Source organism: Canis lupus, chromosome 1, assembly GCF_003254725.2.
Source record: "Canis lupus dingo isolate Sandy chromosome 1, ASM325472v2, whole genome shotgun sequence".
In the NCBI taxonomy this organism is placed as follows: domain Eukaryota; kingdom Metazoa; phylum Chordata; class Mammalia; order Carnivora; family Canidae; genus Canis; species Canis lupus.
This window is the reverse complement of record NC_064243.1, coordinates 111,929,158-111,955,998: the sequence shown is the minus strand read 5'-3', so window position 1 is coordinate 111,955,998 and position 26,841 is coordinate 111,929,158. Positions and strand designations below refer to the sequence as shown.

General features: G+C 45.4%; 1 protein-coding gene and 2 long non-coding RNA genes across 8 annotated transcripts in view; 1 reads left to right on the top strand and 2 right to left on the bottom strand.

Moving 5' to 3' along the window:
- Nucleotides 1–26,841, bottom strand: part of LOC112645377 (carcinoembryonic antigen-related cell adhesion molecule 1-like) — a 157,546-nt gene that overhangs the window by 50,050 nt on the left and 80,655 nt on the right. For 3 of the 6 annotated variants that reach the window (XM_025424776.3, XM_049094534.1, XM_049094533.1), the window contains exon 1: nucleotides 8,630–8,810. The exons of the other annotated variants lie outside the window; for them this stretch is intronic. In XM_025424776.3, coding sequence (XP_025280561.1) covers nucleotides 8,630–8,693 — 64 coding nt within the window. In that variant the 5' untranslated portion in view covers nucleotides 8,694–8,810. Of the gene's footprint in view, nucleotides 1–8,629; nucleotides 8,811–26,841 lie in introns of those variants that run through there. 6 annotated transcript variants of the gene reach the window in all.
- Nucleotides 1–26,841, top strand: part of LOC112645384 (uncharacterized) — a 206,574-nt gene that overhangs the window by 122,080 nt on the left and 57,653 nt on the right. The gene's annotated exons all lie outside the window — the stretch shown is intronic.
- Nucleotides 979–8,545, bottom strand: LOC125752596 (uncharacterized). The gene is made up of 2 exons (XR_007402520.1): nucleotides 7,917–8,545; nucleotides 979–3,447 (listed from the first exon to the last, which is right to left on the bottom strand). It is a non-coding gene; the product is annotated as an uncharacterized LOC125752596 (long non-coding RNA).

Below are 26,841 nucleotides of genomic sequence, written 5' to 3'. Positions count from 1 at the left end.
TGAACTTGCAGCCTGTACCAACCGAAACACAGCTCCGTTCTGCCACAGTTGTCAAGAAGGAAGCTTTTTTCGCCGAACTGCACCCAGCAACTACCATCTCTATATAGCAAAGCAGGTTATTTATGCTGCATTGATCCTAATTTCCTCAGAACATCTCCAAGCCTATGTTGTTACCTTCATCAACTGTTGCCCCTCCGCCCCACACCCCTCAGAGCACATTTGATTCTTTTTGAATCTGTGTCTCCCAGATTTCAATACAGTTTGGTTTTGCTTGCAGCCTCGGTTCTTTCTTATTTCACACAACTAAGCAAATAAAGTTAGTATCAAGCAATGGAGTCTCTGCAGTCCTACTGTCCCATTCTAGGCTGCCTTTTTTCTAGCCCTTTGTGGCTTAGAGTCTGTGGCCAGGATCTGAGGAAGAGGAGGGAAAAACCAGTGTGATGAGAAAGAGCGCTCCATGGTGTGATGTGGGTTGGGGAGGGATGGGTGCACAGCCTGGGTGAGATTTGCTGAGTGGAGGATGGGGCTGGTGGTGGTTTCCGAAGCTAATATTCTGGGACACAGCATCCCAGGAGGTCTGGAGATGTGTCCTCTCCCCAGGAGAATGTCAAAGTGAGAGACATCGAACCATGAACTGGGTGAAGGCATCCTTACTACTTTCAGGGCATATATCCCAAATTTTGCCAGAGTAGGGCCACCTGGGTTGAGGACTGAGCTGGTAGAAAGGTCAGCGCTCCCAAAGCTCATGTTTCAGAGGACCCACATTGGGGTAGGGTGGTGGTTAAACTCAGAAGACTCAGGAGAATGCTCCCCTTGGGTCAGGAGAGACCCTGTGGAGGGGAAAGGATGTAAGTGGAACCACCTTCCCTGGGATCTCTGAGGTCCTGGGGCTGCCCTGGAAGTGTGGGCTTGCCTCACTGGGCTCCCTCCCCAGCATGGAGTCAGCTTCTACCTCTCCTTTTGCCCCTTACCCCTCTCATGCCCTCTTTCTCCTGAATAAATAAATAAAATCCTTTAAAATATTTTATTAATTTATTCGTGAGAGGCACACACAGAGAGGCAGGGACATATGGAGAGGGAGAGCATATGTAGAATCTGATGTGGGATTCTATGCCAGGACCCCAGGATCACGACCTGAGCCAAAGGCAGACGTTCAAACACTAGCCACCCAAGTGCCCCTAAATAAATAAAATCTTTAAAAATCAATAAAATAAACAATGGGCAAAAATCTTGAAGAGACATTTCTCCAAAGATATACAGTGGCCACCAAGCTTCTGAAGAAATGTTCAACATCACTAAGCATTACAGAAAGCAAATCAAACAACAAAGACATATCATGTCACACCCATTAGGATGGGCACCATCAACAACAACCAAAAGGACCCCAAACCCAAATATCATAAATTAACGTGTGTTGGTAAAGATCTGGAGAAATTGGAACCCTGGCACAAAGTTGGTGAAAAGTAAAATGGAATATCTGCTGTGGAACATGGTGCCAGGTTTACTCCAAATTAAGAAATAGACTTACCATGTCATAGAGCCATCTCCCTACTAATTTTACATCCATAAGAACAGAAAGCCAACAGTATGAAGGGATCCCTACTCATCCCCATTCATCGCAATGTTGTTCACAAGAGTCAAGATGTAGAAGCAGCCCACGTGTCCACGCACAGAGGGATGAAGAATGAACATGGGGCATCCAGATCCAGTGGAACATGGTTCAATCTTAGAGAAGAAGGTAGTTCTTCTGACCCTCTGCCACGTGAAATGAGCAGGTCACAGAAAGACAAATACCCTATGATTCCACTTTTACGTGGTACATAAAGTAGTCAAATTTATAGAAACAGAAGAACTGTGGGGCTGGTGGGGGTGGAGAGGAGCAAACACAGGCTGTGGATACAGACTTCCAGTCACAAAATGAACAGGTGCTAGAGATGTGTTGTACGCTACTGGGAATATTGATACCCCTGCTCAACTATATCCTGGTTCCTGGTAGGAAACGTAATGTTATGTGTTTTTCATTATAATTTTTAACAGATTTAAGGGAGAAATTGGGGTGAAGGACCCTGGGGTCCTTAAACCTTCCTGCCTTCCAAGAGGAAGCTCTGGGTGTGACCAATACAAAGTATTGGTGGGTGATGTTCCAGTTCCCAATCACCTCTTTTCAACCTTGCATGGCAACCTGTGGGGTCCCTGAGCCCCTCAGTCCATAATAGGAAAGAGGCTCAAAGCTCCAGGGATTACCAGGAATTGAGGGGCCAAGGTGGGAGAGGAAGGGTTGGGCAGGGATGGAAACATGGGTAGAGGAGGCTACTGTGTGGGAGGGGGGCAGATCAAGGCCAAAGAGTCAAAGTTTGACATAAAAGGAAAGAAAGAAAGAAAGAAAGAAAAGAAAGAAAACAAAGAAAAGAAAGAAAGAAAGATAGAAAGAAAAGAAAGAAAAGAAAGAAAGAAAAGGGAAGATAAGAAACGGGAGCACCTAAGTTGCTCAATACCTAGAGGAGGAAACTCTTGTCTCAGGATGGTGGCCTCAGGCCCCACATAGAGTTTACTTTAAAAATAAAAATAGATGTTTCTGGCGACTCAGTTGTTGAGGCGCCCAAGTCTTGAGCTCAGATCAGATCTTGATCTCAGGGGTTTTGTGTTCAAGCCCCCTGTTGGCCACTATGCTTGCATGGTGCCAATTAAATATACTTTTAAAAATTAAAAGTAAAATAAAAACAAATATAGATTAAAAAAAGAAGAATGAGGGCAGGATATGATAGGGAGGGAGATACTTTAGATGAGCAGGTTGGGAAGCTCCTGAGTCCAGTGTTCTGTATGGCCATTGAAGCTCCCTTGTGTTGAAGAAAACCTTTGCCTTTTCTGAAGATATAAAATGGAAATAGTGCCCTACAGGTGAAGCATCTAGTTGGAAGTGCAGAGGAGAGAGGAGGAGAGTCATTCATGGCATTAACAGATGGTTAGGACAAGGAGAGCACACGTGCAAAGGGCACAAAACATGTCTCCTGGTGATGTTCCTCCTACTTTCAGGCTCCAGGACAGGCCTCAAGGGAACTCCTCAGAGGGAGTAGAGCTTCAGAGTCCTGGGAAAGGTACCAGAGCAATGGCTCCTTGGAATAGCATCCATCCTTACCCAAGAGAGCCAGATGGTGCTCTGGGGCCTGTCCTCGTTCTGGACTCCAGGGTACCATTGGGGTTCACACTGAAGAGACAGGATTTCTTCCCAAATTTTTGACCCTCAGGCAGTCCTGGGCCAGTAGCCACACTGGGCTTGTTGAGTGGAGCTTCCCTTTATCTAGGAGTCTGTGCAGCTTGGGTGCCTAAAGCCCAGGCATCCCCAGCTGCTGGTGTCCTGAGACAATTTTCTTGAAAGCGCTGCCCTCCCAGGTACATGTGGGCAGGGATGAAGGTACGTGATGAATCTGAAGTCCAGGAGGAAGGACCCTGGCTCAAGAGAGAACATATAGGGGAATGGGTGTGAGAGGAACAGGCATCATTCAAGATGACGCCGGAATCTCATGTAAAGAGCTACAGGGAACGCAGTCTTTAGGGAGACAATGATCCTGAGGTTGCAGTCTACATGACCTCACCACACAAGAAAAAGAAATGGGATACAGTCCAAAGAATGAAAGAACCTGGAGACCCACTTTCCGTACTCACACCCATCTGCCCTCAAACTGAGCAGCCAGTGCGCCTAAAGCCTGGAAACCCATCATGCAGAGGTTTGAGGGACTCTGTGCCTTATTCTATGTATCATCAGAAGGCTCTCAAGAGACTGTGTATCTGCTGATGGATTGATTTGTTTTCCAGAAGTGACATTATCTATTTTACATGATGTTATTCTAGTGATACCACTCTGATTGCTGGATGGAAAAGGCTGTAAGAGAGGACACTGGAATCTGAGGGCAGTAGGGAGTGTCCTCCAGAGAGTTCCACATCTTGCTCTCTAGAGCCTGTGAATATGTGACTGGACATGGCAATGGGAATTTAGTTTGTTAATTGGCCTTTCTTTTTTCTTTTTTTCTTTAAGATTCTATTTATTTATTCATGAGAGACACACAGAGCCAGCGACACAGGCAGAGGAAGAAGCAGCGTTCTTACAGGCTGCCCAATGCAGGACTTGATCCCAGGATCATGACCTAAGCCGAATGTAGATGTTCAACCACTGAGCCACCCAGGCATCCCTTGGGTGGACTTTAAAGAGTGAGATTGGGGGATCCCTGGGTGGCTCAGCGGTTGAGCATCTGCCTTCGGCCCAGGGCGTGATCCTGGAGTCCTGGGATCGAGTCCCACGTCGGCCTCTGGCATGGAGCCTGCTTCTCCCTCCTCCTGTGTCTCTGCCTCTCTCTCTCTCTCTCTCTCTCTCTCTCTCTCTTAAATAAATAAATCTTTAAAAAAAACTAAAGAGTGTGATTACCTTGGGGGATACTTACGGCTATATCTGTGTCAGGCTTCTGATCTAGCAAACTCTAGAATTCAGCGATTGTGTTTTTTTAAGCCACTAAGGTTGTGCTAATTTGTTACAGCAACAGTAAGAACCGAACCCCTGCCAGACTGAGTAGAACGAACTAGATCCACATAGGAAGTTGCGATTTGGACTGTGTCTCAGTGGAGAAGAAGGTTTTGGAGAAATATGAGAGATGTTGGGGCAGGTGGGAGACCTGCAGAGGCCCTAGTGACAGATCGCACATCAGCAGGGGGATAAAAGGTTCAGTAGTGACTCTCATGATACCCTGCTGCTGCAGCTACGTGACAAGAAAGACCTTTAATAGAAGGAGGTATGGGGGCAGCCCAGGTGGATCACCAGTTTAGCGCCGCCTTCAGCCCAGGGCGTGAACCTGGAGACCCGGGATTGAGTCCCACGTCAGGCTTCCTGCATGGAGCCTGCTTCTCCCTCTGCCTGTGTCTCTGCCCCCCGCCCCCCTCGTTTCTCTAATAAATAAATAAAATCTTAGAAAAAAAAGGAGGTATGTGCAGGCTGAGCCTGAGTGAAGACCAGTGGTGTATTATGAATTTTGTGTGAGTTAAGGTGGCTGAGAGGGGACGCGGGGACTGGTTCAGCTTGGTCTCAGCTTATGTGAGAGGCCAGTGGGGCAAGGAAAAGAAATGAAAGGCATCCCATTTAAAAAGAAGGAAAATAATCTTTGTTCGCAGATGACTTGAACTTACACATAGGAAACACTAAAGATTCCACGCAAAAAAAAAAAAAACTGTTATAACTAATTTAGCAAAGTTGCAAGATAATAGATTGATACGCAAAAATCAGTTTTATTTCTACACACTAACAATGAATAGTCCTAAAAGGAAATTTAAAAAACCCTATTTACCACAGCATCGAAAAGAATAAATTACTTAGGGACTAGTTTAACCAAAGAGGTGAACGTTTTAGACACTGAAAACTACAAAGCATTGCTGAAAGAAATTAAAGACATAAATAAATGGAAAGATATTCCATGCTCATGGGTTGGAAGGCTTAATATTGTTAAGATGACGATACTACCCAAAGTGATCTGCATATTCAGTGCAATCCTGATCAAAATCTCAATGATATTTTTCTTTGCTGAAATAGAGAAATCTATCCTAAAATTCATATGGAATTTCAAGGGACCCCAAAATATCCAAAAAATTCTTAAGAACAAAAGGTGGAAGACTCACATTTCCTGATTTCAAAATACTACAAAGCTACTGCAATCAAAATAGTGTGGTACTAGCATAAAGAGAAACAAATGGACCAAGAAAATAGAATAGAGGTCCTAGAAATAAACCCTTACATACATGGTCATACCATTTTTGACAGGGGTGCCAAGACCACTCATAATGGAGAAAAGTCAGTCTTTTCAGCAAATGGATGTTAGGAAAACTGGATGTCTAGGAAATGAATTGAACCCTTAACACTACAGATAAAAAAATTAACGTGGATCAGAGACCTACATGTAAGAGTTAGGACTATAAAAACTCTTAGAGAAAACACAGGGTGAAGCTTCATGACTTTGGATTTGGCAACAATTTTTTGGAGATGAAACTAAGAGCATAGGGGATAAAAGATAAATTGGACTTCAATTAAAATGAAAACCTTTTGTAGATCAAAGGACACTATCAACCAAGAAAAAGACTACCCACAAAGTGGAGGGAAATATTTACAAATCATGTATCCAGAAAGGGTTTAATATCTATAATAGAGAACTATAACTCAACAACACAAACCTAATCAAAAATAGGCAGAGGACTTGAACAGACACGTCTCCAAAGAAGGCACCCAGATGGCCAACAGGCACATGAAAAGATGCTCAGCATCACTCACCATCCCCTAATGAAGATAAAAACTACAATGAGATATCACCTGATCCCTGTTAGGATGGCTATTATTAAAATAAAACAAAACAAAATGGAAAACAAGTGTTGGTGAGGATGTGGAGAAGCTGGAAGTTCCTTGCATTTGCTGGTGGGAGTGCAAAATGGTGCAACTGCTGGGAAATGGTATGGCAGTTCATCAAAAAATTATCATTTGATGCAGCATCTCCACTTCTGGGTCTCTGCCTCAAAGAACTGAAAGCAGGGATTTCAATAGATATCTGTACACCCATGTTTCTAGCAGCATTATTTACGACAGCCAAAAGGTAGAAAAAACCGAAAAGTTCATAGACAGATAAATGATACAAAATGTGACACATACACATGAGGGAATATTATTCAGCTTTAAAAAAGGAATGGAATTCTGATGTGCACTACAATGTGGATGAACCCCAAAGACGTTACGCTAAGTGAAAAAATCCAGACACACACACACACAAAATATTATATGATTCCACCTATACAAGGTATCTAGAATGGTCACAGTCATAAGAACAGCTGGTAGACTGGTGGTTACTGGGCTTAGGGGCAGGAGTGTTTAATGGATGGTGGTGATGGTTGCACAAAAAGAAGAGTGTAGTAATGCCACTGAACTGTACTATTTTTTTAAGATTATTTACTTATTTATGAGAGAGAGAGAGAGAGGCAGAGACACAGGTAGAGGGAGAAGCAGGCTCCATGCAGGGAGCCTGACAAGGGACTCGATGCCGGGTCTCCAGGGTCAGGCCCCGGGCTGAAGGAGGAGCTAAATCGCTGAGCCACCCTGGTTGCCCCTGAACTGTACTATTAAAATAGTCAGGGATGCCTGGATGGCTCATCGGTTGAAAGTCTGCCTTTGACTCAGGGCATGATCCAAGGGGCCAGGACTGAGTCCCATTGGGCTCCTGCAGAGAGCCTGCTTCTCCTTCAGCCATTGTCTCTCCCTCTCTCTTTCATGAATAAATAAATAAAATCTTCAAAAATTTATTAAAATGTTTAAAGTGATAAAACTAGTCTAAAAAAAAAAAACCCTAGTGTATATTTTGCCAACAACAAAAAATTGGTAACCGCGGAAGAAAGGAGTCTTGTGTGTCACACAGTAAATGCCAGAATTAGGATCAGAAACTAAAGGTATCTGATTCAGAGACTTAGCTCTTCATCACAATCCTGTTCTGTTTATGGAAATGGTCTCTTTTTTTTTTAATTTTTATTTATTTATGATAGTCACACAGAGAGAGAGAGAGAAAGGCAGAGACATAGGCCAAGGGAGAAGCAGGCTCCATGCACCGGGAGCCCGACATGGGATTCCATCCCGGGTCTCCAGGATCGTGCCCTGGGCCAAAGGCAGGCGCTAAACCGCTGGGCCACCCAGGGATCCCTGGAAATGGTCTCTTAATTCTATTTTTCTCTCCTGCGCTCTGGGACTTCTATCATTTTGCACATCACTAGTAGAGTTATCTTCCCCAGAAGATGTAACATGGGGCAAGGTGTCGTTTACCTTCCACATCCAGCCTGACAGGGTCACTTGGTGTCAAGAGGGTTTGTGTCAAGGCTCACTCTTTCCCATTTCCCGGTAGCCTTACCTCAGGGAGGCTCTGGTACAACTGGTGGCATAGTTTGGACACAATGAAGACAGGCTTCTCTGGTACCTTCTCTGTATGCCCTGTCCCACCACAGATGATTCAGAGCAGAGTCAGTAATAGGCGACCAGGAGCAAAAGGACCTCGTTCTCCCTCTGTGAGCCCCTCCACCACATGGGGTTTCCTGGGGCTGACAGACCCTCTTCCCACATTCCAGGCTGGACCCACGGGGCCATGAATCAGAGAGCAAGAGGAGGAGGTGCCTGCAGACATGTAATGGGAGAGTTGAGGGACAGATTTGGGATTTGCTCGTGACAAGCAAATAGGAAATAAATTTCTAGGCTCTTTTCTGAAAGGCAGGGAGAACTTCACCAAAGATGCCGAACCCTGGCAAATACCAGGGCTGAGCGTCCCCAGGGCCCTCCGAGTCTGGCGCTTATCGGTCAGGACCCCAGGGTGGTGGCAAGGCCAGGGTTTAGGGTCCCTGGGTGTGGTTCCCGTCAGGTTGCAAAACTGAGTCCCCGGTGAGGAGGCCCTTGGGACCCAGCCCCTCACTCCCCACTTGCAGATCCCGAGGCCGCCCCGTCGCTGAGCCGGCTCCCCCGCCCCGCCCGCCGCCCCGTCCCCCGCGGAGCCCCGTCCGCCCCCCCAGGCCCCAGGCCCCAGGCCGCCGCTCCCCCGTCCTCCCGCCCCTCCCAGGGCATCGGCCCCCTCACCGGCCAGCAGGAGCTCCTGCCAGGGGCCGCGCCCTGCTCGGGGAGAGGCCGAGGGGGGCTCCATGGTGCCCGCTGCCCGCTCCGTCCGGCCGGGGTGAGAGCAGCTGCCGCCGCGCAGACGCTCGGGCCCCGCGGTCCGCCCCACAGCGCCGCGTCCTTCCCCCTCCGCGCGGGGCCGCCTCTGGGGGCGGGGCCTGGTCACGCGGGCCGGGCGGGGGCTCGCCGGCCCCCCCCTCCCCGACGGCAGGTCCCGGGGTTCCCTTCCTCTGTCCCGGTGGGGGTCCCCGCAGCTGCTGAGGCCTCCGGTCTTCAGCGGGGATTTCCCGGCAGCCGCGAGCGCGCGCACACGGCCTGCTTGGCCCGAGCACGAGCCCGGGGCGTCGGGTCCGGGGCGCGCCCCGCAGCTGGGGGCGAGGTGCAGGGTCCGCGCCCCCACAGCCCTCCCTCCTGGCCCTGGGGCTTCCCCCTGCAGAGCGGGAGCCCGCGGCCGCCTCCAGAGCCTGTCCCGGGACGTCACCCCCACCGGGCCTGGGGATCACCTGGGGAACGTCATCAAGACTGCGGAGGCCCAGGTGACCCCTGGACAGGCTGCTTTAGCAGATGCGCAGCCAGGCTGAGACCCCGGGACGTGGCCCCGGGGCCGCCTCTGCTCTGCGCCCACGGAGGGAGGGTCCGCAGATCCTGCGGAAAAGCAGATCTGACTCGGCAGGTGTGGTGTGGACCCCGGAGCCTGCATCTAACCAGCTCCCAGGGGACGCGGATCCTCCTGGCCCGGGGGGCAGGCTTTGAAGAGCCGGGCTGAGGGGGACCCGGCTCCCTGAGAGGGTGACCCTTGTCCCTTCCCTCAGTGGCCTCTGCTGTGTCCTGGCCTTGAGTCTGTGGGCACCACACACACAGCCCAGGGTCCCCAGATCCAGGGGATCGTTTCCCTTGGTAACAGAGAAGCCCAGCTGGGCAGGGTCTTCCCAGTGATCTCACCTGCTCTGGGGAGGATGGATTTCCTCCTGGCAGCAAGGTCACCGAGAGGACTCTGGGGGTGAGAAAGGGGCAGGCTGGGTGATGCCTGGTGAGGATCAGTGTCCATCCCTGGGTGTCAGCATGCCTGGCCTCTGCTTCCAGGGTCAGAGCCTCAGAACCAGGTGTCTCATGAGTTCAGTCACGAGATAGGAAGGGGGTTTCCCTCGTGTCCAGGGAAGAGAAGATGGTGGTGGCAGATTAGGTGGCTTGAGGTTCTCTGGTCCGCAGAGAAGGATTTGAGGAGCCCCTCCCTCTCAGACTCAGTTGGCTGGACTGTGGCCCAGAGACTGTTCATGTGCTCCTGAGTGTGCCGGCAGCCTGTGTCCTCTGCCTGGGGAACACTCCTGTGGTCACACCAGCTCCCCCTGGCTGATGGAGTAAAGTGGGGGCTGTACAGGGACCCCTGATGGATCGGGATACTCCAAAGTATTTGTCAGGACACAACAGGCACGTGGGAAGGACCAGAGGGTCTGTTGCAGAAAGGATTGAAATCAGGCTCCTGCTCTAAGTCTTTAGCCAAAGCCAGCTTAGGGGTTTCTTTTCCTGGGTGTTGCCTGGATGTCCCCCTGTCTCCTCCTGGAGGCACTGCCGGGGGCTGCACCCGGGATGCACCGGGCTCCAAAGGATGTGGGTGGCCCTGAGCCCTGGGCAGAGGTGAGGGCTGGTCAGCCCGGGGCCTGGTCCCTGTGGGTCCTAGACTGCCTGAGTCCATCCCAGGGCAGGGTGAGCCTGGGAGAGGACAGGCACTGTCCAGAAGATTCCTGAGCCTGTGTCAGGAGAATTGTCCACCCAGGGATGTGTTCCCTCAGAGGAGCTCTCTGTCCTCCAGATTTCAAGGAATGACCTAGTAGTGGTCTCTTCAGACTTTGGAGGAAACGCACGTGCCTGGGGGTCTGGACACCAAATGCCCTCTCTCCCCATCACAGCCCAGGATTGGGGGCACTGCCTCCAAGTCATCTGTGTCCCTGTCTGTCCTCTGCTCTAGGCATCCCCAGAGGAACCAGGAGCTGGAGCGGCTCCACCCAGACTCAGCTGAGGGATCCCAGGGCTGCCTCTGGAAAGGGGAGGAGACCCTCAGCTCCTTGGAAACAAAGGCGGATCTTGGGTTCTCCTGTCCCACCTGCAAGGAAATGTCCCCTGGTTCCCCAGGCCTCCATGGGCTGCTGAGAAATCTTCAGGGAGACACAGCAGGGGTCTCCACAGACCAGGGGCCCTCAGGATGAGGAGCCTGGGAGCCAAGCAAGGAGGACTGCATGTGTGTGAGACTGAGGTGGGTCAGGGCCTGCTGGTCTGTGGGGCCCTGAGCAAGGCTGTTGGCTACTGAGCAGCTCTGCCGCCCTCTGCTGGACGAGGAGGGAAGGCGGGAAGACAGTCCAGCCCTGCAGCTGGCTATTTTTAGAAATTTGTACTTTAAGTAATATTTCATTTATGTATATGTAATTTTAACAACGTTATTGAGATATAGTGGACATATAGGAAACTCACCAGGGATGCCTGGGAGTTCAAGTCTGCCTTTGGCTGAGGTGATGATCTCCTGGTTCTGGATGGAGCGCCACGTGGAACTCCCTGCTCAGTTAAGATTCCGTTTCTTCTTTTGCCCCTCCCCCTTGCTCCTGCTCTCTCACCCAGTAAAGAAATAGGTTATACTCAACCTATGTAAAGTACACAGTTTATTAAGTTTTCCCGTGTACGTGCACCACAGACATCACTCCTACGGGAAGATAGTGAATATGTCCCTTCCACTCAAAAATCTCATGTCCTCTCTATTCTCTTCCTTTGGCCCCTCTTAACCCTCCTTCCACTGGTTCACATGAAACCTTACATTTGATTTTTGTTAGACATTAGTTTCAATTTTTAATTTTAAATTGAATTATATAATACAATTTGGCTCCTGAGTAGTTCTTTACTTGTGTGGTTTAAAAAAATTCACCCATTGGTACATTTGTTTTGTGGATTCACAGTTTTTTCTCTTTACACCCTTAGTTGTATTACACTGGAAAGATGCAGAAAGGTCTTTTTCAAAAATTCATTCACTCACTTATGGACATTTATGTTGTTTGCACCTCTGGACTATTACAAGTAGACCTGCCAGGAACTTTTGCGCAGCAGTCTTTGAGATGGGTGTGTGGTCTCATTTCTCTTGGGGAGAGTTGCACCTAGGAGGGCAGTGAGGGGATCTTGAGGAGGCACATGTTTACTTTGTTGAAGAACATGCTAGATTGTTTCCCAAAGTATTGTAATTTTACTTTCTCACTAGCAATGTATGAGAGTGCCCGCTGCCCTCATGCTCAACAACACTAATCATGGACAGTCTTTTAAATTTTTTGCCAGTCTGATGTATGAGAAGTGGCATCTCAGGGTGCTGTTTGCTTTGGTTTCAACTGTGAAAACATTTATCATTGTCTTTTATCTTCCTTTCACTTTATTAACAGGTCATATGAGATCTAGCCACTTAATAGTGTTACATTTTACCTATATACTACATCCCTCTCAACCATTCATCTACGTAGGACATTTAAGTTGTTTCCATATCTGGGCTGTTGGGAATAGTACTGTAATGAGCACTGGTGTGCTCCTAGTCTCCTCAAGATATTGCTTTTGATTCTTTTGAAGAATTATCTAGAAGTGGGATTGCTGGATCGTATTGTAGTTTTATCTTCAATATCTTGAGGAACCTCCATACTATTTTCCAGAGTGGCTGTAGCAGCCTGCATCCCCACAAACAGTGTATGAGGGTTCCCCTTTTTCTGCATCCTCACCAACATTTACGGTTTCCAGACTTGTTAATTTTAGCCATTCTGACTGGTGTAGGGTGATAACTCATGTGGTTTTGATTTGTATTTCCCTGATTCCAAGTAATATGGAGCAGTTTTTCTTGTGTCTCTTGGCCATTTGTATGTCTTCTTTGGAGAAATGTCTGTTCATGTGTTCTGCCAATTTCCTGACTGGATTTTTTGTCTTCTGAGTGTTGAGTTTCATAATTTCTGTTAGATTTTGGATACCAGGCACATACTGAGAATAAATTTGCAGATATCTCTTCCATTCCGTAAGTTTCCTTTGAGTTTTGTTGTCTGTTTCCTTTCTTGTACAGAAGCTTTCTATCTTGATGCAGTCCCAAGAGTTCATTTTTGCTTTTCTTTCCCTTGTCTTTGGAGACATGCTAGCCCATTTAAAATCAGATCATTTGTTTGTTTCGTTTTTACTATGCTGTTGTAGGAGTTCCTTATATATGTTATATATAAACCCCTTATCTGTACATGTTCTGAAAATGTTTTCGCCCATTTGCTCGGTTGCCTTTTCATTTTGTTCATGATTTCCATTGCTGTACAGAAACTGCTTAGTCTGATATAGGTCTACTTATTGATTTTCATTTCTGTTGCCTGTGCTTTTTGTGTCATATACATGAAGTCATTACCAAGAAGAATGTCATCAATCTTTTCCCCTATGTTTTCTCTTAGGAGTTTTACTATTTGGGGTCTTTAAAAAATTATTTGTTTATTCATTAAAGACAGAGAGAGAGAGAGAGAGAGAGAGAGAAAGAGAGAGAGAGAGAGAGAGAGAGGCAGAGACACAGGCAGAGGGAGAACCAGGCTCCACACAGGGAGTCCGATGTGGGACTCGATCCCAGGACTCCAGGATCACGCCCTGGACTAAAGGCAGGCACTAACTGCTGAGCCACCCAGGGATTCTCCACTGTTTAGGGTCTTATATTTAAGTCATTGATCCAGTTTGAGTTGATTTGTATATGTGTAAAGTAAGTGTGCCATTTCATTCTTTCGCATGTGGCTATCCACATTCCCCAGCATCATTTGTTGAAGAGACTCTACTTTCCCACTGTGTATTCTTGACACCCTTATTGAAGATCCTTTGATCATACACGCATGGATGTAGTTCAAGGCTCTTTGCTTTGTTCCACTATTGTTTCCCTCTGTCAATACTGGTACCTGGCAGACAACTGGTTCTGAACTGGGTTCAGCTGCTCACACCTCAAGAATCCACACTTGAGAGACAAGTGATGGTAGATGCACTCCTTGGAGTGCTGTCACTATGCCTTACTTCTATGATGATAGCAGTTTTGCAATGTAGTTTGACATTAAGGAGAGTGATGCCTCCAGCTTCATTCTTCTTGCTCAAGTGGACTTTGGCTATTTGGTGTATTTTGCAGTTCCATTGATAATTGAGAATTGCTTTTTTTTCTCTTTGAGAAATTCTGTTGGCGAGTTGATGGGGATTACATTGCATCTGTAGGTCATGTTGAAGACTATAGATATTTTAACACAAATCTTCCAACCCATGGACACGTGATATCTTTTCATTTATTTGACTGTGTTCAATTTTTTCATCAATGTCTCATAGATTTCAGTGTGTTTATCTTTCATCTCCTTGGTTACATTTAGTCAAAATTATCTGATTGTTTCTTTTTCTTCCTTCTCCTTTTCACAGAAAACTTTGAATTCTTTTACTTAGCTGTAAACAAGTTAGTTGCAACAAAATTTCTTTTCTGTGAGGATAGCTCCCAACATGTTCTTCAACACAGGAAAACATTTACTGTTCAATTTCATTGAGAGTCTTCCACAGAAAGCATACTGATAGACTGAGACTATCACAGTGTCTGTTCCACTCTATTATTTTCAAGTATACTTGCAATTTCAAAGGTGTACCAATTCAGAGGTGTAAGAAACTTCATTGGCTTAGATGCAGAGCTTAGGAGGGTGAAGGCTGTGAATGGCTCTTTTCTTTAGTGCATACCTGATTTTCCATTCTTCATACATAAACAGAGAGTGCCTGCTATTCCATGGACCAAAAAAGAGCAAATCTTCCAAGGAATGGAACTTACCCTGGCATTCTCTGAGGTATGAAACCAATCCAAAGCCAAATGCCAAGATACCAGCCAGTGTATTTTTGGGCAATGATCTAAACAACAGACTCTGCTTTCTTGATGATGGCAAATGGGGCCTTTGTCTTGCTTTCCATGAGTAGACACTGAAGCCACGTTGTCTATGTCTTTGCTTCTCTTGTAGTTGAGTGTACTCTGCTTATTCTTTGACCCAAAATTGTGGGGTTTGAGGATTGCCTCCCAGGCAGTGTCTCTGGTGCCCACAGAGCAGAGCTCACCTGCCTCTGCCACTACAGATGGACTATTGCCTGCCTGCAGGTGCCTGCCTCTACCCTTCATGGCACCAGCAGAACAAAGTATGTCATAGTTTCTGATACCTTTGTAAACGGGATGATTTTATTTATTTTCCAGATAGTTTGCCATATGTTCCTTGCAATGTATATTGTAAATGCACTGATATCTGTAAATTGATTTTGCATCCTGAAGCTTCTGTATTTGTTTATTTTTCTGACAGTTGTTCATGTAACCTTTAGTGTTTCTATACAAAGATCATGTCATCTACAAATAACGACAATTTTACTTCTTTTCCATCATGAATGCTTTTTTATTTCTTTCGCTTGTTTATTTGCTCTGGAAAATACTCTCAGAATTATGTCAAATAGATGTGGTGATAATGAGCACCCTTGTATTGTTTCTGATTCCATAGGGAAGCTTTCCTGAAATTAAAAAATCAATGAAATGAGATGCAATCCAAACTGGAGGTACTGACGATGAGGGTTAATGAGGTGGAAGAAAGAGTGACAGACATAGAAGATAAGTTGAGGACAAGGAAGGAAGCTGGGGAGAAAAAGAGGAAAACAATTAAAAGGCCATGATGAAAGGTTAAGGGAAATAAATAATAGCCTCAGAAGGAAAAATCTACGTATAATTGTGATTCCAGAGAGCGCCAAGAGGGACAGATGGCCAGAAAGCATATTTGAACAAATCATGGGGAGGAGGGGCAAGATGGCGGAAGAGTAGGGTCCCCAAATCACCTGTCTCCACCAAATTACCTAGAAAGCCTTCCAATCATCCTGAAAATCTATGAATTCGGCCTGAGAATTAAAGAGAGAACACCTGGAATGCAACAGTGAGAAGAGTTCGCGCTTCTTTTTTTTTTTTTAATTTATTTTTTATTGGTGTTCAATTTACTAACATACAGAATAACCCCCAGTGCCCGTCACCCATTCACTCCCACCCCCCGCCCTCCTCCCCTTCTACCACCCCTAGTTCGTTTCCCAGAGTTAGCAGTCTTTATGTTGTCTCCCTTTCTGATATTTCCCACACATTTCTTCTCCCTTCCCTTATATTCCCTTTCACTATTATTTATATTCCCCTTCTATCAAGGTAGGAAGACGGGGGGGAAAAAGAACTAAAGAAACAAAGGCCTCCAAGGGGGAGGGGCCCCGCGAGGAGCCGGGCTGAGGCCGAGGTGAGTGTCCCCAGGACAGGAGAGCCCCGTCCCGGAGAAGCGGAGAAGCAGGAGCTGCACCAACCTTCCCGGGCGGAAAGGGGCTCCCAGGGAGTTGGAGCAGGTCCCAGGAGGGCGGGGATGCCCTCGGGCTCCCTGGGACAGTAACAGACACCTGTGCGCCCAGGAGAGTGCGCCGAGCTCCCTAAGGGCTGCAGCGCGCACGCGGGACCGGAGCAGCTCCGAGGGGCTCGGGCAGAGGAGGAGGCTCCGTGTGGAGGGGGCTGCACGGCCCCAGGAGCAACTCGGAGGGGCTCGGGCAGAGGAAGAGGCTCCGTGTGGAGGGGGCTGCACGGCCCCAGGAGCAACTCGGAGGGGCTCGGGCAGAGGAAGAGGCTCCGTGCGGAGGGGGCTGCGCGGTTCCAGGAGCAGCTCGGAGGGGCTCGGGCGGCGGCTCCGCGGAGGGGGCTGCGCGGCCCGGGAGCGCGAATCCACCAGCGCAGGCCCCGGAGCACAGGGCGCCGGGACACAGCCCAGGATCCCGCCTCCCCCGGGACAGGCAGAGGCCGGGAGGGCCCAGGACAGCAAGGACGCTCCTGCCCCGAGCTGAGCAGATCAGCGGCCCCGCCCCGGAGCCTCCAGGCCCTGCAGACGGAGACCTCCGGAGTTCCTGCGGGGGCTGAATCCAGGTTTCCAGAGCTGGCCCCGCCACTGGGGTTGTTCCTCCTGCGGCCTCACAGGGTAAACAACCCCCACTGAGCCCTGCACCAGGCAGGGGCACAGCAGCTCCCCCAACTGCTAACACCTGAAAATCAGCACAGCTGGCCCCTCCCCCAGAAGACCAGATAGACTGACTGACAACTTCCAGAGGAAGCCAAGGGACTTAAAGTACACAGAATCAGAAGATACTTCCCCGTGGTTCTTTTTTGATTTGTTCCTTCCCCCACCCCCCCTTTTTTTTTCTCCTTTCTTTTTCTTTCTCTTCTTCTTCCCTTTTTTTTCTTTTTCGTTTTTTTTCTTCCTTTTTTTTCTCTTTCTCTTTTCTTTCCTTCTTTCTCTCCTCTCTTTTTCTCCTTTTCCCAATACAACTTGCTTTTGGCCACTCTGCACTGAGCAAAATGACTAGAAGGAAAACTTCACCTCAAAAGAAAGAATCAGAAACAGTCCTCTCTCCCACAGAGTTACAAAATCTGGATTACAATTCAATGTCAGAAAGCCAATTCAGAAGCACTATTATACAGCTACTGGTGGCTCTAGAAAAAGCATAAAGGACTCAAGAGACTTCATGACTGCAGAATTTAGAGCTAATCAGGCAGAAATTAAAAATCAATTGAATGAGATGCAATCCAAACTAGAAGTCCTAACGACGAGGGTTAACGAGGTGGAAGAACGAGTGAGTGACATAGAATACAAGTTGATAGCAAAGAGGGAAACTGAGGAAAAAAGAGACAAACAATTAAAAGACCATGAAGATAGATTAAGGGAAATAAACGACAGCCTGAGGAAGAAAAACCTACGTTTAATTGGTGTTCCCGAGGGTGCCGAAAGGGACAGAGGGCCAGAATATGTATTTGAACAAATTCTAGCTGAAAACTTTCCTAACCTGGGAAGGGAAACAGGCATTCAGATCCAGGAAATAGAGAGATCCTCCCCTAAAATCAATAAAAACCGTTCAACACCTCGACATTTAATAGTGAAGCTTGCAAATTCCAAAGATAAGGAGAAGATCCTTAAAGCAGCAAGAGACAAGAAATCCCTGACTTTTATGGGGAGGAGTATTAGGGTAACAGCAGACCTCTCCACAGAGACCTGGCAGGCCAGAAAGGGCTGGCAGGATATATTCAGGGTCCTAAATGAGAAGAACATGCAACCAAGAATACTTTATCCAGCAAGGCTCTCATTCAAAATGGAAGGAGAGATAAAGAGCTTCCAAGACAGGCAGCAACTGAAAGAATATGTGACCTCCAAACCAGCTCTGCAAGATATTTTAAGGGGGACTCTTAAAATTCCCCTTTAAGAAGAAGTCCAGTGGAACAATCCACAAAAACAAGGACTGAATAGATATCATGATGACACTAAACTCATATCTCTCAATAGTAACTCTGAATGTGAACGGGCTCAATGACCCCATCAAAAGGCGCAGGGTTCCAGACTGGATAAAAAAGCAGGACCCATCTATTTGCTGTCTACAAGAGACTCATTTTAGACAGAAGGACACCTACAGCCTGAAAATAAAAGGTTGGAGAACCATTTACCATTCCAATGGTCCTCAAAAGAAAGCAGGGGTAGCCATCCTTATATCAGATAAACTAAAATTTACCCCGAAGACTGTAGTGAGAGATGAAGAGGGACACTATATCATACTTAAAGGATCTATCCAACAAGAGGACTTAACAATCCTCAATATATATGCCCCGAATGTGGGAGCTGCCAAATATATAAATCAATTAATAACCAAAGTGAAGAAATACTTAGATAATAATACACTTATACTTGGTGACTTTAATCTAGCTCTTTCTATACTTGATAGGTCTTCTAAGCACAACATCTCCAAAGAAACGAGAGCTTTAAATGATACACTGGACCGGATGGATTCCACAGATAACTACAGAACTTTACATCCAAACTCAACTGAATACACATTCTTCTCAAGTGCACATGGAACTTTCTCCAGAATAGACCACATATTGGGTCACAAATCGGGTCTGAACCAATACCAAAAGATTGGGATTGTCCCCTGCATATTCTCAGACCATAATGCCTTGAAATTAGAACTAAATCAAAACAAGAAGTTTGGAAGGACCTCAAACACGTGGAGGTTAAGGACCATCCTGCTAAAAGATGAAAGGGTCAACCAGGAAATTAAGGAAGAATTAAAAAGATTCATGGAAACTAATGAGAATGAAGATACAACCGTTTAAAATCTTTGGGATGCAGCAAAAGCAGTCCTAAGGGGGAAATACATCGCAATACAAGCATCCATTCAAAAACTGGAAAGAACTCAAATACAGAAGCTAACCTTACACATAAAGGAGCTAGAGAAAAAACAGCAAATAGATCCTACACCCAAGAGAAGAAGGGAGTTAATAAAGATTCGAGCAGAACTCAACGAAATCGAGACTAGAAGAACTGTGGAACAGATCAACAGAACCAGGAGTTGGTTCTTTGAAAGAATTAATAAGATAGATAAACCATTAGCCAGCCTTATTAAAAAGAAGAGAGAGAAGACTCAATAAAATCATGAATTTTATTCATGATAAGAATAGAAAGGAGAGATCACTGCCAACACCAAGGAAATACAAACGATTTTAAAAACATATTATGAACAGCTATACGCCAATAAATTAGGCAATCTAGAAGAAATGGATGCATTCCTGGAAAGCCACAAACTACCAAAACTGGAACAGGAAGAAATAGAAAACCTTAACAGGCCAATAACCAGGGAGGAAATTGAAGCAGTCATCAAAAACCTCCCAAGACACAAGAGTCCAGGGCCAGATGGCTTCCCAGGGGAATTTTATCAAACGTTTAAAGAAGAAAACCATACCTATTCTCCTAAAGCTGTTTGGAAAGATAGAAAGAGATGGAGTACTTCCAAATTCGTTCTATGAGGCCAGCATCACCTTAATTCCAAAACCAGACAAAGACCCCACCAAAAAGGAGAATTACAGACCAATATCCCTGATGAACATGGATGCAAAAATTCTCAACAAGATACTGGGCAATAGGATCCAACAATACATTAAGAAAATTATTCACCATGACCAAGTAGGATTTATCCCTGGGACACAAGGCTGGTTCAACACCCGTAAAACAATCAATGTGATTCATCATATCAGCAAGAGAAAAACCAAGAACCATATGATCCTCTCATTAGATGCAGAGAAAGCATTTGACAAAATACAGCATCCATTCCTGATCAAAACTCTTCAGAGTGTAGGGATAGAGGGAACATTCCTCGACATCTTAAAAGCCATCTATGAAAAGCCCACAGCAAATATCATTCTCAATGGGGAAGCACTAGGAGCCTTTCCCCTAAAATTAGGAACAAGACAGGGATGTCCACTCTCACCACTGCTATTCAACATAGTACTGGAAGTCCTAGCCTCAGCAATCAGACAACAAAAAGACATTGAACAAATCATGGCTGAGAACTTCCCTAACTTGGGGAGGGAAACAGGCATTCAGATCTAGGAGATAGAGAGGCTCCCCCCAAATCAATAAAAACCATTCAACACCTCGATATTTAATAGTGAAACTTGCAAATTCCAAAGATAAACAGAAAATCCTTAAAACAGCAAGAGACAAGAGATCCCTAACTTATATGGGGAGAAATATTAGATTAACAGCAGACCTCTCCACAGAGACCTGGCAGGCCAGAAAGGGCTGGCAGGATATCTTCAGGGTCCATGAGAAGAACATGCAGCCAAGAATACTCTATCCAGCAAGGCTCTCATTCAGAATAGAAGGAGCGATAAAGAGCTTCCAGGAAAGGGAGAAACTGAAAGAATATGTGACCACCAAACCAGCTCTGCAAGAAATATTAAGGAGGACCCTGTAAAAGATAGAAGAAGCCCAAGGAAATAATCCACAAAAACAGGGACTGAATAGGTATTACGATGACACTAAATTCATATCTTTCAATAGTTACTCTGAACATGAATGGGCTAAATGATCCCATCAAAGGATGCAGGGTTTCGAACTGGATAAAAAGCAAGACCCATCTCTTTGCTGTCTACAAGAGACTCATTTGAGACATAAGGACACCTCCAGCCTGAAATAAAAGGTTGGACAACCATTTAGCATTCAAATGGTCCTCAAAAGAAACCTGGGGTAGCAGTCCTTATATCACACAAATTAAAGTTTATCCCAAAGACTGTAGTAAGAGTTCGAGAGGAACATTATACCATAATTAAAGGGTCTATCCAACAAGAAGACCTAACAATCATGAATATTTTTTTAATTTATTTTTTATTGGTGTTCAATTTACCAATATACAGAATAACCCCCAGTATCCATCACCCATTCACTCCCAACCCCCGCCCTCCTCCCCTTCTACCACCCCTAGTTCGTTTCCCAGAGTTAGCAGTCTTTACGTTCTGTCTCCCTTTCTGATATTTCCCACACATTTCTTCTCCCTTCCCTTATATTCCCTTTCACTATTATTTATATTCCCCAAATGAATGAGAACATACAATGTTTGTCCTTCTCCGACTGATTTACTTCACTCAGCATAATACCCTCCAGTTCCATCCACGTTGAAGCAAATGGTGGGTATTTGTCATTTCTAATAGCTGAGTAATATTCCATTGTATACATAAACCACATCTTCTTTATCCATTCATCTTTCGATGGACACCGAGGCTCCTTCCACAGTTTGGCTATTGTGGCCATTGCTGCTATAAACATCGGGGTGCAGGTGTCCCTGCGTTTCATTGCATCTGTATCCTTGGGGTAAATCCCCAACAGTGCAATTGCTGGGTCATAGGGCAAGTATATTTTTAACTCTTTGAGGAACCTCCACACAGTTTTCCAGAGTGGCTGCACCAGTTCACATTCCCACCAACAGTGCAAGAGGGTTCCCTTTTCTCCACATCCTCTCCAACATTTGTGGTTTCCTGCCTTGTTAATTTTCCCCATTCTCACTGGTGTGAGGTGGTATCTCATTGTGGTTTTGATTTGTATTTCCCTGATGGCAAGTGGTGCAGAGCATTTTCTCATGTGCATGTTGGCCGTGTCTATGTCTTCCTCTGTGAGATTTCTCTTCATGTCTTTTGCCCATTTCATGATTGGATTGTTTGTTTCTTTGGTGTTGAGTTTAATAAGTTCTTTATAGATCTTGGAAACTAGCCCTTTATCTGATATGTCATTTGCAAATATCTTCTCTCATTCTGTAGGTTGTCTCTTAGTTTTGTTGACTGTATCCTTTGCTGTGCAAAAGCTTCTTATCTTGATGAAGTCCCAATAGTTCATTTTTGCTTTTGTTTCTTTTGCCTTCGTGGATGTATCTTGCAAGAAGTTACTGTGGCCGAGTTCAAAAAGGGTGTTGCCTGTGTTCTTCTCTAGGATTTTGATGGAATCTTGTCTCACATTTAGATCTTTCATCCATTTTGAGTTTATCTTTGTGTATGGTGAAAGAGAGTGGCCTAGTTTCATTCTTCTGCATGTGGCTGTCCAATTTTCCCAGCACCATTTATTGAAGAGACTGTCTTTCTTCCAATGGATAGTCTTTCCTCCTTTATCGAATATTAGTTGACCATAAAGTTCAGGGTCCACTTCTGGGTTCTCTATTCTGTTCCATTGATCTATGTGTCTGTTTTTGTGCCAGTACCACACTGTCTTGATGATCACAGCTTTGTAGTACATCCTGAAATCTGGCATTGTGATGCCCCCAGATATGGTTTTCTTTTTTAAAATTCCCCTGGCTATTCGGGGTCTTTTCTGATTCCACACAAATCTTAAAATAATTTGTTCTAACTCTCTGAAGAAAGTCCATGGTATTTTGATAGGGATTGCATTAAATGTGTACATTGCCCTGGGTAACATTGACATTTTCACAATATTAATTCTGTCAATCCATGAGCATGGAATATTTTTCCATCTCTTTGTGTCTTCCTCAATTTCTTTCAGAAGTGCTCTATAGTTTTTAGGGTATAGATTCTTTACCTCTTTGGTTAGGTTTATTCCTAGGTATCTTATGCTTTTGGGTGCAATTGTAAATGGGATTGACTCCTTAATTTCTCTTTCTTCAGTCTCATTGTTAGTGTATAGAAATGCCACTGATTTCTGGGCATTGATTTTGTATCCTGCCACGCTACCAAATTGCTGTGTGAGTTCTAGCAGTCTTGGGGTGGAGACTTTTGCGTTTTTTATGTAGAGTATCATGTCATCAGCAAAGAGGGAGAGTTTGACTTCTTCTTTGCCAATTTGAATGCCTTTTATTTCTTTTTGTTGTCTGATTGCTGAGGCTAGGACTTCCAGTACTATGTTGAATAGCAGTGGTGAGAGTGGACATCCCTGTCTTGTTCCTGATCTTAGGGGAAAGGCTCCCAGTGTTTCCCCATTGAGAATGATATTTGCTGTGGGCTTTTCGTAGATGGCTTTTAAGATGTTGAGGAATGTTCCCTCTATCCCTACACTCTGAAGAGTTTTGATCAGGAATGGATGCTGTATTTTGTCAAATGCTTTCTCTGCATCTAATGAGAGGATCATATGGTTCTTGGTTTTTCTCTTGCTGATATGATGAATCACATTGATTGTTTTACGGGTGTTGAACCAGCCTTGTGTCCCAGGGATAAATCCTACTTGGTCATGGTGAATAATTTTCTTAATGTATTGTTGGATCCTATTGCCCAGTATCTTGTTGAGAATTTTTGCATCCATGTTCATCAGGGATATTGGTCTGTAATTCTCCTTTTTGGTGGGGTCTTTGTCTGGTTTTGGAATTAAGGTGATGCTGGCCTCATAGAACGAATTTGGAAGTACTCCATCTCTTTCTATCTTTCCAAACAGCTTTAGGAGAATAGGTATGGTTTCTTCTTTAAACGTTTGATAAAATTCCCCTGGGAAGCCATCTGGCCCTGGACTCTTGTGTCTTGGGAGGTTTTTGATGACTGCTTCAATTTCCTCCCTGGTTATTGGCCTGTTAAGGTTTTCTATTTCTTCCTGTTCCAGTTTTGGTAGTTTGTGGCTTTCCAGGAATGTGTCCATTTCTTCTAGATTGCCTAATTTATTGGCGTATAGCTGTTCATAATATGTTTTTAAAATCGTTTGTATTTCCTTGGTGTTGGTAGTGATCTCTCCTTTCTCATTCATGATTTTATTAATTTGAGTCTTCTCTCTCTTCTTTTTAATAAGGCTGGCTAATGGTTTATCTATCTTATTAATTCTTTCAAAGAACCAACTCCTGGTTCTGTTGATCTGTTCCACAGTTCTTCTAGTCTCGATTTTGTTGAGTTCTGCTCGAATCTTTATTAACTCTCTTCTTCTCCTGGGTGTAGGATCTATTTGCTGTTTTTTTCTAGCTCCTTTATGTGTAAGGTTAGCTTCTGTATTTGAGTTCTTTCCAGTTTTTGAATGGATGCTTGTATTGTGATGTATTTCCCCCTTAGGACTGCTTTTGCTGCATCCCAAAGATTTTGAATGGTTGTATCTTCATTCTCATTAGTTTCCATGAATCTTTTTAATTCTTCCTTAATTTCCTGGTTGACCCTTTCATCTTTTAGCAGGATGGTCCTTAACCTCCACGTGTTTGAGGTCCTTCCAAACTTCTTGTTTTGATTTAGTTCTAATTTCAAGGCATTATGGTCTGAGAATATGCAGGGGACGATCCCAATCTTTTGGTATTGGTTCAGACCCGATTTGTGACCCAATATGTGGTCTATTCTGGAGAAAGTTCCATGGGCACTTGAGAAGAATGTGTATTCAGTTGAGTTTGGATGTAAAGTTCTGTAGATATCTGTGGAATCCGTCGGGTCCAGTGTATCATTTAAAGCTCTCATTTCTTTGGAGATGTTGTGTTTAGAAGACCTATCAAGTATAGAAAGAGCTAGATTGAAGTCACCAAGTATAAGTGTATTATTATCTAAGTATTTCTTCACTTTGGTTATTAATTGATTTATATATTTGGCAGCTCCCACATTCGGGGCATATATATTGAGGATTGTTAAGTCCTCTTGTTGGATAGATCCTTTAAGTATGATATAGTGTCCCTCTTCATCTCTCACTACAGTCTTCAGGGTAAATTTTAGTTTATCTGATATAAGGATGGCTACCCCTGCTTTCTTTTGAGGACCATTTCAATGGTAAATGGTTCTCCAACCTTTTATTTCAGGCTGTAGGTGTCCTTCTGTCTAAAATGAGTCTCTTGTAGACAGCAAATAGATGGGTCCTGCTTTCTTATCCAGTCTGAAACCCTGCGCCTTTTGATGGGGTCATTGAGCCCGTTCACATTCAGAGTTACTATTGAGAGATATGAGTTTAGTGTCATCATGATATCTATTCAGTCCTTGTTTTTGTGGATTGTTCCACTGGACTTCTTCTTAAAGGGGAATTTTAAGAGTCCCCCTTAAAATATCTTGCAGAGCTGGTTTGGAGGTCACATATTCTTTCAGTTGCTGCCTGTCTTGGAAGCTCTTTATCTCTCCTTCCATTTTGAATGAGAGCCTTGCTGGATAAAGTATTCTTGGTTGCATGTTCTTCTCATTTAGGACCCTGAATATATCCTGCCAGCCCTTTCTGGCCTGCCAGGTCTCTGTGGAGAGGTCTGCTGTTACCCTAATACTCCTCCCCATAAAAGTCAGGGATTTCTTGTCTCTTGCTGCTTTAAGGATCTTCTCTTTATCTTTGGAATTTGCAAGCTTCACTATTAAATGTCGAGGTGTTGAACGGTTTTTATTGATTTTAGGGGGGGGATCTCTCTATTTCCTGGATCTGAATGCCTGTTTCCCTTCCCAGATTAGGAAAGTTTTCAGCTAGAATTTGTTCAAATACATATATTGGGCTCCCAGTGCATGGAGCCTGCTTCTCCCTCTGCCTATGTCTCTGCCTCTCTCTCTCTCTCTCTGTGTGACTATCATAAATAAATTTTAAAAAATGTTCATATTCTGGCCCTCTGTCCCTTTTGGCGACCTCGGGAACACCAATTAAACGTAGGTTTTTCTTCCTCAGGCTGTCGTTTATTTCCCTTAATCTATCTTCATGGTCTTTTAATTGTTTGTCTCTTTTTTCCTCAGTTTCCCTCTTTGCCATCAACTTGTCTTCTATGTCACTCACTCGTTCTTCCACCTCATTAACCCTTGTCGTTAGGACTTCTAGTTTGGATTGCATCTCATTCAATTGATTTTTAATTTCTGCCTGATTAGCTCTAAATTCTGCAGTCACGAAGTCTCTTGAGTCCTTTATGCTTTTTTCTAGAGCCACCAGTAGCTGTATAATAGTGCTTCTGAATTGGCTTTCTGACACTGAATTGTAATCCAGATTTTGTAATTCTGTGGGAGAGAGGACTGTTTCTGATTCTTTCTTTTGAGGTGAGGTTTTCCTTGTAGTCATTTTGCTCAGTGCAGAGTGGCCAAAAGCAAGTTGTATTGGGAAAAGGAGAAAAAGAGAGGAGAGAAAGAAGGAAAGAAAAGAGAAAAAGAAAAAAAAAAGGAAGGAAAAAAGAGAAAAAAAGAAGAAAAAGAGAAAGAAAAAGAAAGAAAGGGAAAAAAAGGGTGGGGGAAGGAAACAAATCAAAAAGCAAAACAAAACAAAACAAAGCAACAACAAACAAACAAACAAACAAACAAACAAAAAGAACCACGGGGGAGTATCTTCTGCTTCTGTATACTTTAAGTCCCTTGACTTCCCCTGGAACTTGTCCGTCTAGCTGGTCTTCTGGGGGAGGGGCCTATTGTGCTGATTTTCAGGTGTTAGCACTTGGGGGAGCTGCTCTGCCCCCTGCATGGTGCAGGGCTCAGTGGGGGTTGTTTACCCCGTGAGGCCCTAGGAGGAACAACCGCAGTGGCGGGGCCAGCTCTGGAAACCTGGTTTCAGCTCCCGCGGTAACTACGGAGCTGTCTTCTCCGTCTGCAGGGCCTGGAGGCTCTGGGGCGGGGCCGCTGATCTGCTCAGCTCGGGGCAGGAGCGTCCTTGCTGTCCTGGGCCCTCCCGGCCTCTGCCTGTCCCGGGGGGAGGCCGGATCCTGGGCTGTGTCCCGGCGCCCTGTGCTCCCGGTCTGCGCTGTTGGATTCGCGCTCCAGCCCCGCAGCCCTCTCTGCGGAGCCGCCGCCGAGCCCCTCCGAGCTGCTCCCGGAGCCGCGCACCCCCCTCCACACGGAGCCTCCTCCTCTGCCCGAGCCCCTCTGAGCTGCTCCCGGTCCTGCGTGAGCGCTGCAGCCCTTAGGGAGCTCGGCGCACTCTCCTGGGCGT